This window comes from Nelusetta ayraudi, unplaced genomic scaffold, assembly GCF_046127955.1.
Source record: "Nelusetta ayraudi isolate G7.1 ecotype Tasmania unplaced genomic scaffold, CSIRO-AGI_Nayr_v1 ptg000163l, whole genome shotgun sequence".
In the NCBI taxonomy this organism is placed as follows: domain Eukaryota; kingdom Metazoa; phylum Chordata; class Actinopteri; order Tetraodontiformes; family Monacanthidae; genus Nelusetta; species Nelusetta ayraudi.
The window spans coordinates 379,834-395,207 of NW_027466213.1; the positions used below are offsets into that span (position 1 = coordinate 379,834).

Genomic DNA, 15,374 nt, shown 5'->3' on the forward strand with positions numbered 1-15,374 from the left:
CGGTAAGAAATCCACATCCGGTGGGAGCCACATCTACTTCCGGTCGGCCGAGGCTCCGACGTGCTGCGTGTGCTGCTGAGGTCCGTACACATCAACAAAGGGAACGCATTAGTTCTCTGGCCTCCCTGCAGGTTCCTCCTCCACTGCTCGCTGCCGCCTGTAAGTTGTCACTGCCGGGCGGTCCCTCCGGACGGCGGGTGTTTCATGGTTTTGCTCGTACAAAAAAAAAAAAAAAAAAAAATGCTGCTGTTGGCCACGAGCGGCGACGCTGTTTTAGCTCGTTCCGAATCGCCGCTGCTCTGGTCTGGTCTGGTCCGGGTTATTTGCTGGAGACTGACTGACTGACTGACTGACTGTCTGAGGGTTTGTTTACTCACCGGCTGAACCGCGGAGGCGAGACGAGAAGCAGCTTTCAGCCCCGATTTGCACGACTGTTTCTCGAAAGTCTCTCTCTCTCGCGCGCGCACACACACACACACACACACACACACACACACACACACACACACACACACACACACACACACGCACAAAAAGCGATGTCACATGACTGTTTAACCAAAGGGGGTATTTAGCAGGAGGGGAAGAGTAACCAGCAATTAACCCAAGCCAGCCACTGGAGTCTTGACTTCAACACACGTTTGTGTGAGGAATTAGCCGGTGTCGCCTCTCTGACTGCTGTCGTCTCACAAGCTGCTCACCCTGTTGCAAGTAGGTGGCTTTGTTTTCGGCGATGTTCCGAACACATTCATTTAAAAAAAAAAAAAAAAAAAAAAGATGCTTCTGTAGGTCGCAAATATTGCACACATTCCTGACGCCCGTCAGTCAGCGCAGCGACATTGAAGAACGTGTTTGGCCGACGGGGGAATGTAAGAAAGCAGCAGGCGAATGTTTGCTCGCCACACACACAAACCTTGTTCTGGGTTTGACAGATACAAAGGGGAACTGCTCCATTCATCCCAATGTCTGCAGCCAGAGAGCAGCTGCAGGCTGCCTGCCTGCCTGCCTGCCTGCCTGCCTGCCTTGCACGCGTGTGCTAGCTGGATGTGTGTCAGAGGACAAAGTTCGGCGACGGTGCACAGTATTGCAACAAGCTGCCCAGAGGTTAAAGTGCAAAATGAATGCTGTGCTGTGTCTTATGTTTGGGTGTTCCATCAAAACGACGCTTTTCAGATGAATTCCTTTCATGCTTGTCTGATATCTGGATGAGTGAGCAGAGTACAAACTTTTCTAGATATTTATGGTTCCAGAAAATTCTCCTTTTTTTTTGTTGCTGAAATGACAAAACTATTTAATGATGATTTCTAGAGAGACATTGTTGTCTTTCCAAATGTACTTTCTGTCTGTGTGACATATAAAGCAGCTTTTTTTTTTTTTTATAGCTCGTATCTGTCAAACCTGGAAACCAAAACTGTCGGGTAGATAAATGTAGCGACAGGTTATGTACGTTGTGTTATGCTCTATTTAGTCAGTACCTAAACAAGCATGTGTGTGTGTGTCTGTGTGTTTTCTGCTCCCAGACCAGAATGAACGTGGGTGTGGCACACAGTGAGGTGAACCCCAACACTCGGGTCATGAACAGCCGGGGGATCTGGCTGACCTACGCGCTCGGCGTCGGCATCCTTCACATCGTGCTGCTCAGCATCCCCTTCTTCAGCGTGCCGGTGGTGTGGACTCTCACCAACGTCATACACAACCTTGTGAGTTCCGCTCCCGCTCCCATCGTCAAGACTGTGTTGCGTGTCTGAGAGTGAAAGTGTGTGTTTGCAAACGGTCCCCGCTTGCAGGTGTGTTGCGTGTGAAATTGCTTTGGCTCAAACACTAGTTTGCTTATTTTCCCCAAAAAAATTAAATAAACAGACTTATTGGCCTAAACTGTGTTTACAAAAAAAACACAGAGAGGTTTTAACCACGTTTACACCTTATAATGAACGTTATTCCAAACCATTTTAATGATGGTGTCGAAAAGAAAAGTAAATTACAATTAAATTGGCACCTTTTCATTGCAGCAGCATTTTTGCAGCGTTTGTGTGTGTTTTTTTTTTTTTTTTTATCAACACACTGTTGTGCCAACGGCTCACTGGCTGCGTTGGTTGTTGCGTTGTCTCCACAGGGGATGTATGTCTTCATGCACGCAGTGAAAGGAACCCCCTTTGAGACTCCCGACCAAGGAAAAGCCCGCCTGCTGACACACTGGGAGCAGCTGGACTACGGCGTGCAGTTCACCTCGTCGCGCAAGTTTTTCACCATCTCCCCCATCATTCTGTACGTAACACACACACACACACACACACACACACACACACACACACACACACACACAAGCTGCGTTTCCATGACAGTGTTTGGCAAAATAAAAAGCGATATTTCTAAACTGAGTTTAATTGAGATTTGGAGGTGTTTTTATTGAATGGTGTGAAGCGCTTAAACCGACCATTGCATTTTCAAATGTGCCTTATGTGCAAAAGAGAAAAGATAGAAAATGGTTCCTTTGAAAAAACACGCAGTCTGTGATTTTATTTTAATTTTTCTTTTTTAATGTAATCCTCTGCTTCCCTCCACAGATACTTCCTGGCAAGTTTCTACACAAAGTACAACACGACACACTTCTTCATCAACACAGCCTCTCTCTTGAGCGTCCTCATCCCAAAGCTGCCGCAGCTACACGGAGTGAGACTCTTTGGCATCAACAAGTATTAATGCCGCCGCCGCCGCGTCGTACGGTTGGTCTAAAAATGTCGCCGTCGTGGTCAAAGATGTCGTGTCAAAACAAACGCGAGTTAGGTTTGTAGATGACAGGATGCCATATGCATTACTAACTTATGTGAATATTTAAAAAAAAAAAAATGTGGGTTTTGTTTTGTTCCATCCTGCACAGACCTGGGCTGGCCCTGTGCGTGTGCCAGGCTTTCTCTTTTTTTCCTGTCCCTTTCTAACCATTAATTCCAAAAGCCTATTTTTAAAGGTGTGTGTGTGTGTGTGTGTGTGTGTGTGTGTGTGTGTGTGTGTGTGTGTGTGTGTGTGTGTGTGTGTGTGTGTGTGTGTGTGTGTGTGTGTGTGTGTGTGTGTGTGTGTGTGTGTGTGTGTGTCCTCACTATTTGAACCTGTGAAACATGATGTTTTTTGTATCAGCTGTCAGATGTTTTCATGCTGAGTGAGGGGGGGGGGTTGCTCCTTCACCTGCATGATCTTCCCACTGTGTAAATCATTTTCAGTTTGTAATTCGATTTCAAAAAAAAGAAAAAAGAAGAAGAAAAACTGACAAGCTTTTGGATTGTACAGGTTTTTATTCGTGTGAATGTTTTGTCCTGTGTAGAAATGAGACAAACTGTTGTTGTCCTGGAGGAGTCGACGGCGTCCCTGTCATAAACTTACATTCATGTAGCTGCTGCTCTCTTCAGATTATTATTTTTGTGCTATCATCAGAGCAGCTAGTTCTGCTTCATTTGGCTCGTTGTACATTTGAGATTCTATGTTCTTAATCTTATTAAAAGGTTTGTGTCTGTTCACTCTCCTGGGTTTCATTGTTGAGCGACGTGACCGTCGAGGAGACAATGAGAGGATCTGCCAGCTTGTCACTCGTGCTAGTTGTCACATTTCAAAAGCTACATGACTGAGAATATGTGCATTACAAGTAGCACTGAGTGGAATATTGCAGTAAACTGCAACTAACGTTGAATGATGTGCAGGAGGGACAAGAAAAATCTTGAAATGAAATGAAATATATTGACCGCAACATCCACAAACGTAAGAGAAATGTTTAAAAGCTGGTGTTAAACTTAAAATACACCGTGTTTGCTCAGGTTGTCCAAACTTGTCTGACAAACGCCTTAATTCCAGTATTGAATATGGATGAGTCTCTGCAGACTTCAGCAGCTGATTAAGCAAATATGTAAAAACCTGCAAACAAATGTTCCCTGATGTGGCTTTTCAAAGAGCTGCTGAGCAGTTCCACAAAACTGAAACACATTTTCAATCACAAAACACTTTAAAGGCCTACTGTGTTCGATAATGCAGCGCCTCATCCAACAGCATATTGCAAAGCGTTGTCGGTCAGTTTGCTCACATGTTCCGCCAGCTGTGATGTCACGCTTGAAACCCCAGCAGATCCATATTTTCAGTTGCATTTATCTAAATCAATGCACATGGAACTAGATCACTTTAAACCTTTCACATCAGGCCTCATGGATAATAAAAAAAGAAGCTTTCCTAGGTGCAGGGTCAACTATCTGCCGTCACATGACTGTGTTGAGTCCGCACTGAGGAGCTCCTGGCACTGTTTGGCCCTCACTCCGCTGTAAACCTCGAAGCGATGGTTCAGGTCTCTCCGCGTGTGAAGTTTAAAATTGGTACCGAGTGCTCCATCAGCAGAGGGCGCTCCGTAGAAGACGCGTCCTACCCGGGAGTGCACCAGCGCCATGGCGCACATGACGCACGGTTCTCGGGTGACGTACAGGTCGTACCCGGTGCAAATGTAGGGCTGAGGGGCTGCAGGTTGGGGGGCTGGTGGTCCTGAGGCTGGAGGCTGAGGGTCTGGTGGTCCTGAGGCTGGAGGCTGAGGGTCTGGTGGTCCTGAGGCTGGAGGTTGGGGGGCTGCAGGCTGGGTGTCGGTGTGCTGTGTGGTGGTGGGGCTGAAGCTGCAGGAGGGGTACCTGTGGAAGGAGAAGGCGCCGCCACCCTGGCTGCGTGCCACCAGGTCGATGCACACCATGACGGCGTGGTGCAGCGGGTGCTCTCCTCTGCAGTCGTGGCCCACGGCGATGATTTTCTCGGCGGTGGGGTCCACCACGACGGCCCCCACCGCCTCCATCCCCAGCCGCCTGGCAGCATCGGCCGCCGCCAGCGCCGCCGCCATGTAGGAGCCCATCCTGGCCCTCTGGGGGGCGCTGAAGAGCTCCCCCCGCAGGGCCACGCTCACCTGCTTGTCCTCGTGGAAGGAGGTGGGCCAGTGCTGGCTGGCCAGCTCGAACTGGGGGCGGGTCAGCGGCGCCCGTGCCGGGACCTTCACCACGAAAGGCTCCCCGAGGCCGTCCAGGCCGAGGGCCCCCGGGCGGAGCAGCGTGTCCAGGCCTAGCGGCACGGAGGTCGGGCGGTCGCCGACCGGCAGCAGCAGCACCTCCAGGGCGTGCGGGCTCGCCTTCCCTCGCACCGGCCGCACCCTCTTGACGTGCTGCAGGTCGCCCAGCGGCCACAGGCTGTTGAGCTCCCGGACCAGCCGCGACGTCTCCCTCTTGTCGACGATGGGCGCCGCAAACGCCTCCACCAGCTCCACGGCGTCGAGCGCCTGCTCGTCCGACAGCACCGGGAGGGCCACCCAGGAGTCGGCGTCCTGCTCCGGGATCTTACGCCGCTTCGCCCGCGGCTCCATCGGTGCCACAAGGCCCTGCAGACAGAGGTGGAAGAGCGTCAGGGCTTTGTGGCAGACAGAAAGGCAGCAAACACACACACAGTTTAATGTTGCGTGCAACAAACGACAAGGCTTGGAAGAGTCCTTTAAATGACTTGATTTTATTTCATTTCAAAGTTAACACATCAGACATCAGGATCATCCTGCAGAACGTGGAGAATTGAATCTGGTGACTGGAGGGTGATCAACCAAAGAACTTTTGCAGGCCAGTCACTTCAACAGAACTACAGGCGTTCAAAATAACCAGTATTAATATATTTATTACTAAAGCAAATCCTTTTTTCATTCACTCTTGGAATTACCGTAGTCATTTGTGAAATTGCTGACATATTTAAAATCACATCACTGGCAGATTTAATATTAAATGTTTCATGTTTTGTTTTAAGTACCAAACAGTGAAAATAATGAACGTTCAAAGGAAAGATGGCAACATATCTTAGACAGTATGGCTCTGCTGAGTGTGTGTGTGTGTGTGTGTGTGTGTGTGTGAGAGTGAAGTATTAAAATAATAAAATGAGGAAGGAGCAACATAACAAATCATTTCAAAATAAGAGCTCTGTTAGTGTTTGTTTAACCTGGGTGCCCTTTCATTGAAACAGAAGTGGCTGATTAATACAAAATCAGCTTTAGCTCAAAATATCACCATTTTCTGTCTTTCTGTGCAGAGGCAGCTAATCCTAAAGACCAGAAAACACATTCAGCCAATCAGTCTCTCGCCTCTCATTTCCTCCCCAACAGCAGCTTGGCCTTCAGGACCTTGGGCACGTGTCGGATGGTCAGCGACACCCTGGTGCCTCTCGCCAGTGTCTCTCCAGGTTGTGCCGAGGCGGCAGACAGGTTGGGAACCTCCGCCGCCGCGGTCAGCGTGTCCTGGGTGCGGGGCCGGATGCCGTGAAGGAGCCGCTGGTACATGTCGTCCTGCAGGATCAAGAGGCTGCGCGGCTTCACCAGCAGGGAGAAGAGGAAGCGGCTCTCCTCCGTCTGCAGCGGCGCGTCGCCCTCGGCGTCGGCGTCACCGTCGCCGACGGGTCTGTAGAAGTCCAGCAGGGTGTGGGAGCCCAGGCTGACGGTGGTGACGGTGGGGTGGTACAGGGGGCCGTCCTCGTGGGGCATGATGCCCTCTCCGGGTTTATACTCGTTCACCAGCACGTGGTTGGCTGCTTTGCCGCTGAACGCACCCAGGGCGGATATCTTCTCGCAGTACGTCTGGAGCCAGTCGGGCATCTTCTCCACCAGCATGCCTTTGGGATGCGGGAGCCCGCCCCAGTTCTGCAGCCTCCTGCCCGACAGCTGGGTCCATTTGGTCTTTGGCGCGTTAAACACCTGCCGCTGGAGGTACGACTCCTCCTCCTCCGATATGAAATCAGGGATGTAATACACAGTCGGCGGCGCATCATGCACGACAAACTGCTTCAACTCCTCCGAAACACACGCCGGGTGTTCCATGTCTCCTTTGGGAAAGTTACAGATGAAGCCCTAATTAGAACTCACAGCTTTCTGCAGACTTGAGGCTACTTCTGCATCTACCTGCATTAAATAGTCTCAGACTCAGTTAGGAAACCAGGACAACAGTCAAATGTCTTCCTTTATATTCAGACTATCTGACTGACAAGACGGCAGTCAAGATAGTCGGGCAGTTGCAGCAATGATTGTCCTGACAGCAGCAGAAGCCACTTCCGGTTTACGTACAGTAGCCTACCTAGCATTAGCTTTTAGCAAACAAAACAACAGATTAATTAAAAAGACTGAGCCTTAAAACAGGTGCAATGTCATTCAGTCGTATCATTATTTTGAGAGCAGGGACGTCGCAAACTATTCAGTGTAGATGTCTGATATCCGTAAAGACCTCTTTGCCAAAAGGCAATTTGAAGTATAACGTGACAGAGTTGGAAATAAACACAAACCTTCCCGCTAAGCACAGTTAATTAGAACATAAATACGATTTGACGTATTACGGTTTTTACCTCAGGCTTCATTTAAACTTGGATGAAAACTCAGTCTTCCTCTCGAAACCCTCGTCAGCGACCACTTCATTACATGCTTGCCTGAGTGTGCAACAAATTAAAAAAGTCCCCCTGGAAGACAAGATAAGACTTTTGTTCCTACTATCCCCTTAATGACCGTCGGAATATTTGATGGATACAAGTCAAGGTGGTAATTAGATAAATTTGTATTTGTGTTTTCAGAAACCTTGGCACACTTCTACGGAAGCGTACCCGTACACTTCCAATACGCTTAATGCCAGAATTTCTTTTTCTTTTCTTTTTTTCTTTTTTTAAGTGTACGGAAATATTTACATGTAACACAGCAACACGGAAGTGGAGATGGGACGCCGATCTCTGGGCATGTTTGTGGTTTCTAACTTTATAGTCATGGCTAAATTAATGTAATTCTCTATTTCCTAAGTCAGTTTGAAACTTACTAACGTTCGAATGTCTTTTTTGGTAATATTTTAATAGTTTAAAAGTTGAACGACTGCTGACGTGAGGTCACCTTTAGACACATCCCAACCAATGCAGCCGTCATAAACATGCTTCATACAAACCTGAGAGTCCTGCAGAAGCTGCAGCAGTTGAGCCACACGACTCGGCGCCGTCTATCACTTGGCAGCTCGTCACTGTCCAGACTGGTTCTGGGGATCGAGACGAGCTGCGACGACACCGGAGCCGCTGTTGTGGACGAGACCGGTGAGATACTGGGAGAGTCTCTGCAATCGCAGAAAGACGTCCATCTCAGGTGAGTGGTCGCTTATGTGACGTCGGGGAAGGTGTGGTGTTTAATTGATAAACTACCAACAACTAGACTGAAAACCAGTTGCCGCGTTTTTTGATTAAATGTCAACAGATCACTGCTTTTTAGAAGTTGGAAGGCTTTTGTTCGGCCAGAATATGACTGACTGGACCAATCAGCGTTGTTTGAAGAGAAAGAGGCGGAGCTATAACCAGGGCCTGGACACAACTAGCAGTCTCTACTTGGTTTGGTTGTCTCCTCCTGCAGGAGTGGCGGTATCATCCCCACAGTGGCACAGCGGCTTCATCGAGAAAACATCGAGCAGGTGGTCCGAGAAGCTCTGCAGAGGAGCAACGTGGAGCCCAGCCAGCTCTCTGCTGTGGCCACCACCGTGAAACCCGGCCTGGCCCTGAGTTTGGGCGTCGGCCTTGACTTCAGTCAGCGGTTTGTGAGGCATCATGGCAAGCCCTTCATCCCCATCCACCACATGGAGGCGCACGCCCTCACCGTCAGGATGCTGCAGCCGGTCGCCTTCCCCTTCCTGGTGCTGCTGGTCTCTGGGGGTCACTCGCTTCTGGCTGTGGCCCGAGGCGTCGATGACTTCCTGCTTCTGGGTCACGCCCTGGATGAAGCTCCGGGGGACACGCTAGATAAAGTGAGATCTCAGCGCACAACTAACCGGTGGTGTTGCTCCGGTCGGCACTCTGAACAAACTGGAACGCACGTCTGTGTTTGTTTTGGTCAATATTGCAGTTGGCTCGGCGTTTGTCCCTGGTCAAACATCCGCTGTGCTCCGACCTGAGTGGAGGACAAGCGATGGAGCTCCTGGCCAAGGACGGTGACAGGACCAGGTTCAGTTTCAGGACTCCGATGGGACAGACGTACGACTGCTGCTTTTCTTTCGCCGGCCTGCGGACGCAGGTGACCAAGGCCATCAAGAAGCAGGAAGAAGAGGAAGGTATGGAGCAGCGGCGGCGTGGCCAGCAGTCTGTCTCTAAAGCCTCCTGATCAAACGGGTCAGAGATCTGAGGAGGTGTAACTTTACTGGACCTGGACGTTCAGCTGTGTGGACCTGTGTGTGTGTGTGTGTGTGTAGGAATAGAACAGGGAACGCTGCTGTCGTGCGTGAACGATGTGGCGGCAGCTGCTCAGCACACAGTCGCCTGTCACCTCGCCAAGCGCACGCATCGCGCCATCTTGTTCTGCAAGGCGAAGGGCCTCCTGCCATCGAGCAGTCCCACACTGGTGAGCGAGTCTCTGCACTTCACTCCGTCCCACCACGACACAGGAATAGACTCTGTCCTGTTGGTGCAAACTCCAAACCCCGAGAGAAATTCCCTCTGCCTCGTCCTTGGAGCCGGGGAGAATTGAGGGATTTGGTTTACCTGAGTGTCCGTCGTGTCGTCCAACCTGCAGGTGCTCTCTGGAGGAGTGGCCAGCAACCAGTACGTCCGCAAGGCGCTGGGCGTCATCGCCGAGACGACGGGGCTGCGGCTGCTCTGCCCTCCTGCCAAGTTCTGCACTGACAACGGCGTGATGGTCGCGTGGAACGGAGTCGAGCGCCTCAGAGAAGGGAGGGGCGTCTGGCCGCCCAGCGTGGACGTCGGCTACGAGCCAAAGTGAGTCATGGACGTTGCTTTGACCTTTTTGTCTCCCGGTGCTGCTGATCAGAACGAGTGTTTCTGCACAACGTTGCAGGGTGCCGCTGGGACTCGACTTGACGGCGGAGGTGAAGGCGGCCGCCATCAGGCTGCCCTCCATCAAGATGACGATCGACAGCTGACGGAGAAAACCTGTGCCAAAGTATATACTGTGTATGTACTTTAAGCCAATATTTATTATTTATTAATTCCGAACCCATTAAAAACATCTTTCTTCCTCAAAGTTCTTTAATTAGGCTGAAACCTCCTATTAATCCAGCGGAATATTCATTGTGCTCCAGGTTTCACAGCTGCACAGCCGTCGCAGAACCCGTACCGTATATGCGTTCGGTCGTAACGCTGCCCTCTAGTGGTCAAATTATGTCAGTACGCGCTTTGAAAACGTGGAGGCGGCTGTTTTTTTTTTTTATATATATATTCAAGAAATGACGACCACGTGATTTTCGTCACGTTCATTCTCATCACAAAGGATTTATCTTTTCTATCGGTCAATTAAAAGCTGAGTTACACACGACATTTGCAAAATCAAGCAAATTCCCACTTGATGCGATCAAAGACTCGACCTGTAAACATGTAAAAAAAAAACAACAACAACTGCACTGAGGTCACTGGTTCAGTTTAAATCCTCATTATTGCTTGTTTTCTAAAATGCCCATCCTCAGAGAGGAAGAGTGAGATATTGCAGTCACCTCTTCACAGTCGGAACACTGGCTGGAATCCACAGGGATGCATGTCAATCAAAATCAAACTGTTCCTCAGGAAGAAGTTGTGGCTTCTTCAAATGGATGAACTTTTTTCAAATACATACTCAAAACAAAAACAATGACAGTGGTATTCTCACACTCTTAAGTGCATATTGAAAGAGAAGGTGGTGTCCAATTTCTATTGGCTGGAAAATCCATTTAGAAAAAAAAAAACAAACAAAAACAACATCAACTACGAGCGACAAGAAGCGCCGTGCGGCCGCTGGCGCTACAGCTCGTCGTGCCCATAAATGTTGAACTCCTTGGCGCTGATCTGTCCGTCTTTGTCCTGATCGTTCTTCCTAAAGATGTCGTCCATGATCTTCTGGTAGAAGGCCTCGTCGCGCTGCTTGCCCTCTTTCTTCTCGTACTCCTGCTGCAGGTATTCCTTAATCTGGGCCACAGAGAGCAGACGGACGAGTTGAAGACACACTTTGACTCCGGAGACGACACGGTGGGCCGGTGACACGACAACACGAGTATGAACGGTGGCTGTGAATTGTGTATTAGTTTTGTTTTCATGCGCCGCTATTGAACCCGATGACTTGCCTACTGCAGCCAGGCAAAATCATTCATGCTGGCTGTCAGCGAGCGAACCAGACAGTTACCTCCTCCTTTGTGAGACTTCTGTCTTGGTTGAGGTCCATCTCCTTGAAGGCCTCCATGGTGCGCGGTCCCCTGGACACGGTGAACACCTCCACCTCGAAGACCACGGTGGCGTTGGGCGGCACCGGATCTGATCAGCGGGAAAGAAAAAATGAAATCACCTGACTGCACAGCGGCAAAATCAAGCAGCAAAAAAAAAACACTTAGGATTTGGAATTGGCTCGGTTATTACATTTGCAAAGGTTTTTTTTTTTTGAGCAGGCCAATTACGTTAATAAATAATTATATTATTGGCCAAAAGTTATTACATGATCGGTTCTGGACTTTGATTACATTATTGGCCTATTACGTTTTTAAAAAAAAGGCATTATTGGCTTCAACAATGAGAAAGCAGGACTGAAAGAGCAATTGAAATTGTGAGCCTGGCTTCAAAACACTTTGCTGTGTTTTAAACTACAGTCTAAATGGATTATTGAGTCACAACATGCGTTTAGTAAAAGCAGGGAAAGGCGAAACGTTACAACTGGTGCAGCGTGCGAGTGGAATTATCGTGTAGCAACGAGCGAGAACTTCAAGAGAGGACAAGCAGTTTGCAGCGAGCGGCGTCGCAGGACGACTCATGCAGTTCACCCATGCACCCTTCATACACACCAGCCGTGCACTTATCAACACGGAGCCGTGGACGGACGCCTGCCGCTCAGAGCAGAGAGAGGTCAGCGACCTCGGAGCATGCGCACACTTCATGCCATTCACCAGGACGAGGGTTCGTCATGGAGCTCTGTCAGCCACAGAGCTGCGAAGAGAAGACAGAGCAGCGTGAGGGATCCCAGGGTGACGGACAGAGCCGAGAGCGGCGAGTCATCACGGACAGAACCAGAACATTGGTGTGTAAACAATGCAACAAAATCCTCAAACATGCAGGGACGGAATTCCTGATCGGATCGTGAGGATTCGTTCTTTTTACAGAGCCGTTCAAAAGATTGACTCGTTTGCAAACGTCACATTTCTCCTGGCCAGTGCGCGAGGAGTCAGAGAGGGGGCGCTGTGGACGTCAGCAGGTGACGATGAGCCGTGTCGGACCTCCTCTCTCCGACTCGGACTCACCTTTGCCGTTCTCTCCGAAGGCCAGGGCGGGTGGGACGGTTATTTTGCGCTTCTCTCCGGGACACATGTCTACCATGCCGATGTCCAGGCCCTTGATGATCTGGCCCACGCCCAACACGAACCACTGGGCGTGACCCGCCTTGTCCGAGCGACTGCAACCGAGAGCAGGGACATCACAATGTGATTTGATTGGGGGAAAAAAAAATAAAAAATAAAAATCGACACTAGAATCATTCTGGTGGTTTCATCTGGAGCTTCTGAGATGAATTGTCAGTCTATGACTGCCTTTCTACCTCTTCCTGAAGGTTCAGGTAGGACCTGGCCAGGTGCAGCGATGGATTTATGTCACACCTGAAAGCTGCTCTGAGCTTTCCTGAAGATGCTGAAACAGTTCCAGCTGTGATTAAACTGCTGCTACAGCATCATCTAAACTAGTCCTATGTTTTTTTCCCCCAATGATTATTATTTCACCAGCAAGCCATTATTTACAAGTGTGTGGGCACTCCCCCCCACTCCCCCCCCATTCATTCACTCGTGGCAGCAGCAGTTACTTCCGGGGCTTTTTTTTTTTTTTTTTGCCATATTAGGACGCTGATTGGCTCCTTGGTGTCTGAGGCCGAGCAGAAACAGTTCAGACCCAGTTTGACTGTCAAGATGAGCAACACTCGAGAAGCCTCGAGCAGTCAGCAACACTGTTGCTTTGCAATGCTAAGCCAACAGTCTTTCAAGAACCGGATGAAAACCTGTTTGCACGACCAAAAAGTAAAGAAAAAACAAACAAAAAAACAAACAAGTGAATCACAGCGCAGACCTGCAGTAGAACTGGGAGCCGTCCTCGGCCAGGAAGCCGTCGTAGTGGACGTTCATCAGATCTCCTCTCTTGCTCTTCGGCGCGCACGGCTCGGGCTTGAAGAGCACCTCGATCTTCACCCCCTCGTTGTCCGGCTGGGGCTCGGGCTCCTCGGCAGTGTCCCAGAAGGACCAGGACGAGGCCTGGGAGCAGAAGATCAGGCACAGGACGCAAACCTCCAGCTTCCACATCTCACCGCCGCTCTGCATTCGTGGCAACTTCCGAGAGAAGTTGAAGGAGGAGGAGAAGCAGCAGCAGGAGGAGGAGGAGGAGGAGGTGGAGAGGAGAGCTGCTGGAGGTCGGAGGGCTGTGCTGCCCAGAGAAGGGACTGTCAGGTATGTTTTCTGGCAAATCTACCTGACGGACTAAACTGAGGGCCATGTTTAACCCAACGTCTAATGCGTAAACAGTAGTGAGTTCGATTAAGAGTTAGTTGGACTTAGATCGGGCTAAAATAAGACAAAAATAATGAAGTTTGTATTTCCCCTTGAATTTGCTGCAGCTGTTTGAATCCTTTTTTTTACCTCATGACCCCTTGTTACATTTCATGTCGGTTTAGTTTTTTTTTTTTTTTTTAAGTTACTCGTTTGTCTTTTAATCTGTCTGGGGGGGGGGGGATTAGAACACGTTCTTAAAAGTTTTAGTCCGTGTTTAAAAAGCGCAACATACAAAGTCTCACCACTAGATGTCAGTGTTATACACTGAATATATGGAGCACAGCAAACTGTCGCAGGGCTCAGAGGACGAGCGCTGCTTCACTGTTGTTCCGCTTCGTGTATGTTCTCGTTTCTCTTCTTGGACCCACAAGATAAAGATCAAAAGGAGAAATCCACCGGAAAGTTTGTTATAATGATGCAACGAATGCTTCGTTCCACCAGGGAGGCCACATACAGACCCCACAGAGATCGAACCTCTTCATTTTTATTTTTTTTTTAAGTTAATTTTTTTTTTTACCTGTAAATCCATCAGATAATTAGAACAAAATCTCAGACATATACGTTCATTCTGGTGTGCACAGCAGGGAGGCAGCCAGTAGGGGGCGCGCAACCCCAAAAATTCCATGAACGTGTCAGGGGCGCATTGTTCATCGTGTGAGATATCGAGGTCATTACAGCGTGGGAAAATCAGGCAGGAAATTCCACTGGGGCTTTGCCACAGACCTGTGTGTGTGTGTGTGTGTGTGTGTGTGTGTGTGTGTGTGTGTGTGTGTGTGTGTGTGTGTGTGTGTGTGTGTGTGTGTGTGGCATTTATTCCCTCGCTCCGAGTTGGTGGTGGTGGATGTGATGGTGGAGGTGGTGGGCAGCAGCAGGACCCACACTGTCCTTGAATTAACAGTGACTAACTGATTCGTCTCACAGACGCACACATTCTTGTGCACTGACATCGCACACATGTGCAAGAGAGCGCAACACGGAGCGGCTGCTCAGTCAGAACACATGGACCAATCAGTCAGTCAGTCAGCCAGCCAGCCAGCCAGCCAGCCAGCCGGCACCGCTGGGAGAGGCAGTGGGCCCGCACCAGCAGCACCAGCAGCACCAGCAGCACCTCCTCCACCTCCTCCCCACAACCAGCCTTCAATATCTACTGATTTGCTAGATTGAAATCTTTCTTGCGTAAAGGTGTGGTGTGTGTGTGTGTGTGTGTGTGTGTGTGTGTGTGTGTGTGTGTGTGTGTGTGTGTGTGTGTGTGTGTGTGTGTGTGTGTGTGTGCAAACCACAAACTTCGGCCCTCTTCCTTCCCACCGAGACGCTCCGTCGATGCTCATCACCGTTGGCCCAGTTTTGACCACGACTGATATTTGTTTATTGACAATGATTCTCCTTCTCTTCACCTGCTCTGACTCAAGTCTTTGACTTTGAAGGAAAGACAATAGCGACCTATATATATATATATATATATATATATACTGTATATATACATATATTTACAAACTTGTCACAAACTGATCCTGCTGAGTGGGTTTGGCGTCTTTGTTGCTTTGTTATACCTCCGCCTCCGTTAGTTGTTGCTCACGTCTTTCGTAACCCAAGGTTTGGCTCCACACCAGAAGAAATAAGTGAATAATGTTTTTTTTATGGCTCAGATCCTAGAAGGAAGAGCAGTTCTCAGGTAGAAACTCAGAGTCAGTCATAGTTTGCTCAGGGAGGCTGAAGCTTTGATCTTTGACCTAGGAAAGACACATCTTGCGAGACGCACCGGAGGTCGTCGCTCTCTTCCGCTACGAGCGACTCCTGCGGCCGTCCAGCTGCTCTCACATTTTCACAGCTGTGCTG

General features: G+C 49.4%; 4 protein-coding genes across 5 annotated transcripts; 2 read left to right on the plus strand and 2 right to left on the minus strand.

The window, feature by feature from the left end:
* The first annotated feature begins 17 nt into the window (after nt 1–17).
* Nucleotides 18–3,509, plus strand: ormdl1 (ORMDL sphingolipid biosynthesis regulator 1). The gene is made up of 4 exons (XM_076014026.1): nt 18–159; nt 1,521–1,700; nt 2,114–2,265; nt 2,565–3,509. Exons 2-4 carry the CDS (start codon nt 1,527–1,529, stop codon nt 2,698–2,700), a joined length of 462 nt encoding a protein of 153 aa, XP_075870141.1. The 5' UTR covers nt 18–159; nt 1,521–1,526; the 3' UTR covers nt 2,701–3,509.
* adat3 (adenosine deaminase tRNA specific 3) lies at nt 3,268–8,066 on the minus strand. 2 transcript variants are annotated; one of them, XM_076014024.1, is made up of 2 exons: nt 7,953–8,066; nt 3,268–5,383 (listed from the first exon to the last, which is right to left on the minus strand). In XM_076014024.1, exon 2 carries the CDS (start codon nt 5,366–5,368, stop codon nt 4,226–4,228), a length of 1,143 nt encoding a protein of 380 aa, XP_075870139.1. In that variant the 5' UTR covers nt 5,369–5,383; nt 7,953–8,066; the 3' UTR covers nt 3,268–4,225. The 2 variants fall into 2 exon arrangements, with proteins under 2 accessions (XP_075870139.1, XP_075870137.1); XM_076014022.1 differs by lacking the exon at nt 7,953–8,066 and adding an exon at nt 7,372–7,588.
* Nucleotides 7,705–10,015, plus strand: osgepl1 (O-sialoglycoprotein endopeptidase-like 1). Its single transcript, XM_076014021.1, has 6 exons — nt 7,705–8,143; nt 8,405–8,792; nt 8,891–9,095; nt 9,234–9,382; nt 9,554–9,756; nt 9,836–10,015. The coding sequence occupies exons 1-6, from the start codon at nt 7,938–7,940 to the stop codon at nt 9,918–9,920; spliced, it is 1,236 nt and encodes a 411-aa protein (XP_075870136.1). The 5' UTR covers nt 7,705–7,937; the 3' UTR covers nt 9,921–10,015.
* fkbp7 (FKBP prolyl isomerase 7) lies at nt 9,955–13,328 on the minus strand. The gene is made up of 4 exons (XM_076014025.1): nt 13,063–13,328; nt 12,252–12,403; nt 11,150–11,277; nt 9,955–10,935 (listed from the first exon to the last, which is right to left on the minus strand). Exons 1-4 carry the CDS (start codon nt 13,308–13,310, stop codon nt 10,771–10,773), a joined length of 693 nt encoding a protein of 230 aa, XP_075870140.1. The 5' UTR covers nt 13,311–13,328; the 3' UTR covers nt 9,955–10,770.
* Between the last annotated feature and the right edge of the window lie 2,046 nt (nt 13,329–15,374).

Excerpts from the sequence above, each read along its gene's own strand:
- ormdl1 (XM_076014026.1), top strand. The coding sequence starts at position 1,527 with ATGAACGTGGGTGTGGCACACAGTGAGGTGAACCCCAACACTCGGGTC. Across the intron at positions 1,701-2,113 it reads CCAACGTCATACACAACCTT|GGGATGTATGTCTTCATGCA; the intron begins GTGAGTTCCGCT and ends TTGTCTCCACAG. Across the intron at positions 2,266-2,564 it reads ACCATCTCCCCCATCATTCT|ATACTTCCTGGCAAGTTTCT; the intron begins GTACGTAACACA and ends TTCCCTCCACAG.
- osgepl1 (XM_076014021.1), top strand. The coding sequence starts at position 7,938 with ATGCTTCATACAAACCTGAGAGTCCTGCAGAAGCTGCAGCAGTTGAGC. Across the intron at positions 9,096-9,233 it reads GAAGCAGGAAGAAGAGGAAG|GAATAGAACAGGGAACGCTG; the intron begins GTATGGAGCAGC and ends GTGTGTGTGTAG. Across the intron at positions 9,757-9,835 it reads GACGTCGGCTACGAGCCAAA|GGTGCCGCTGGGACTCGACT; the intron begins GTGAGTCATGGA and ends ACAACGTTGCAG.
- fkbp7 (XM_076014025.1), bottom strand. The coding sequence starts at position 13,310 with ATGCAGAGCGGCGGTGAGATGTGGAAGCTGGAGGTTTGCGTCCTGTGC. Across the intron at positions 12,404-13,062 it reads GGCTCCCAGTTCTACTGCAG|TCGCTCGGACAAGGCGGGTC; the intron begins GTCTGCGCTGTG and ends TCTCGGTTGCAG. Across the intron at positions 10,936-11,149 it reads GAAGTCTCACAAAGGAGGAG|ATTAAGGAATACCTGCAGCA; the intron begins GTAACTGTCTGG and ends TCTGTGGCCCAG.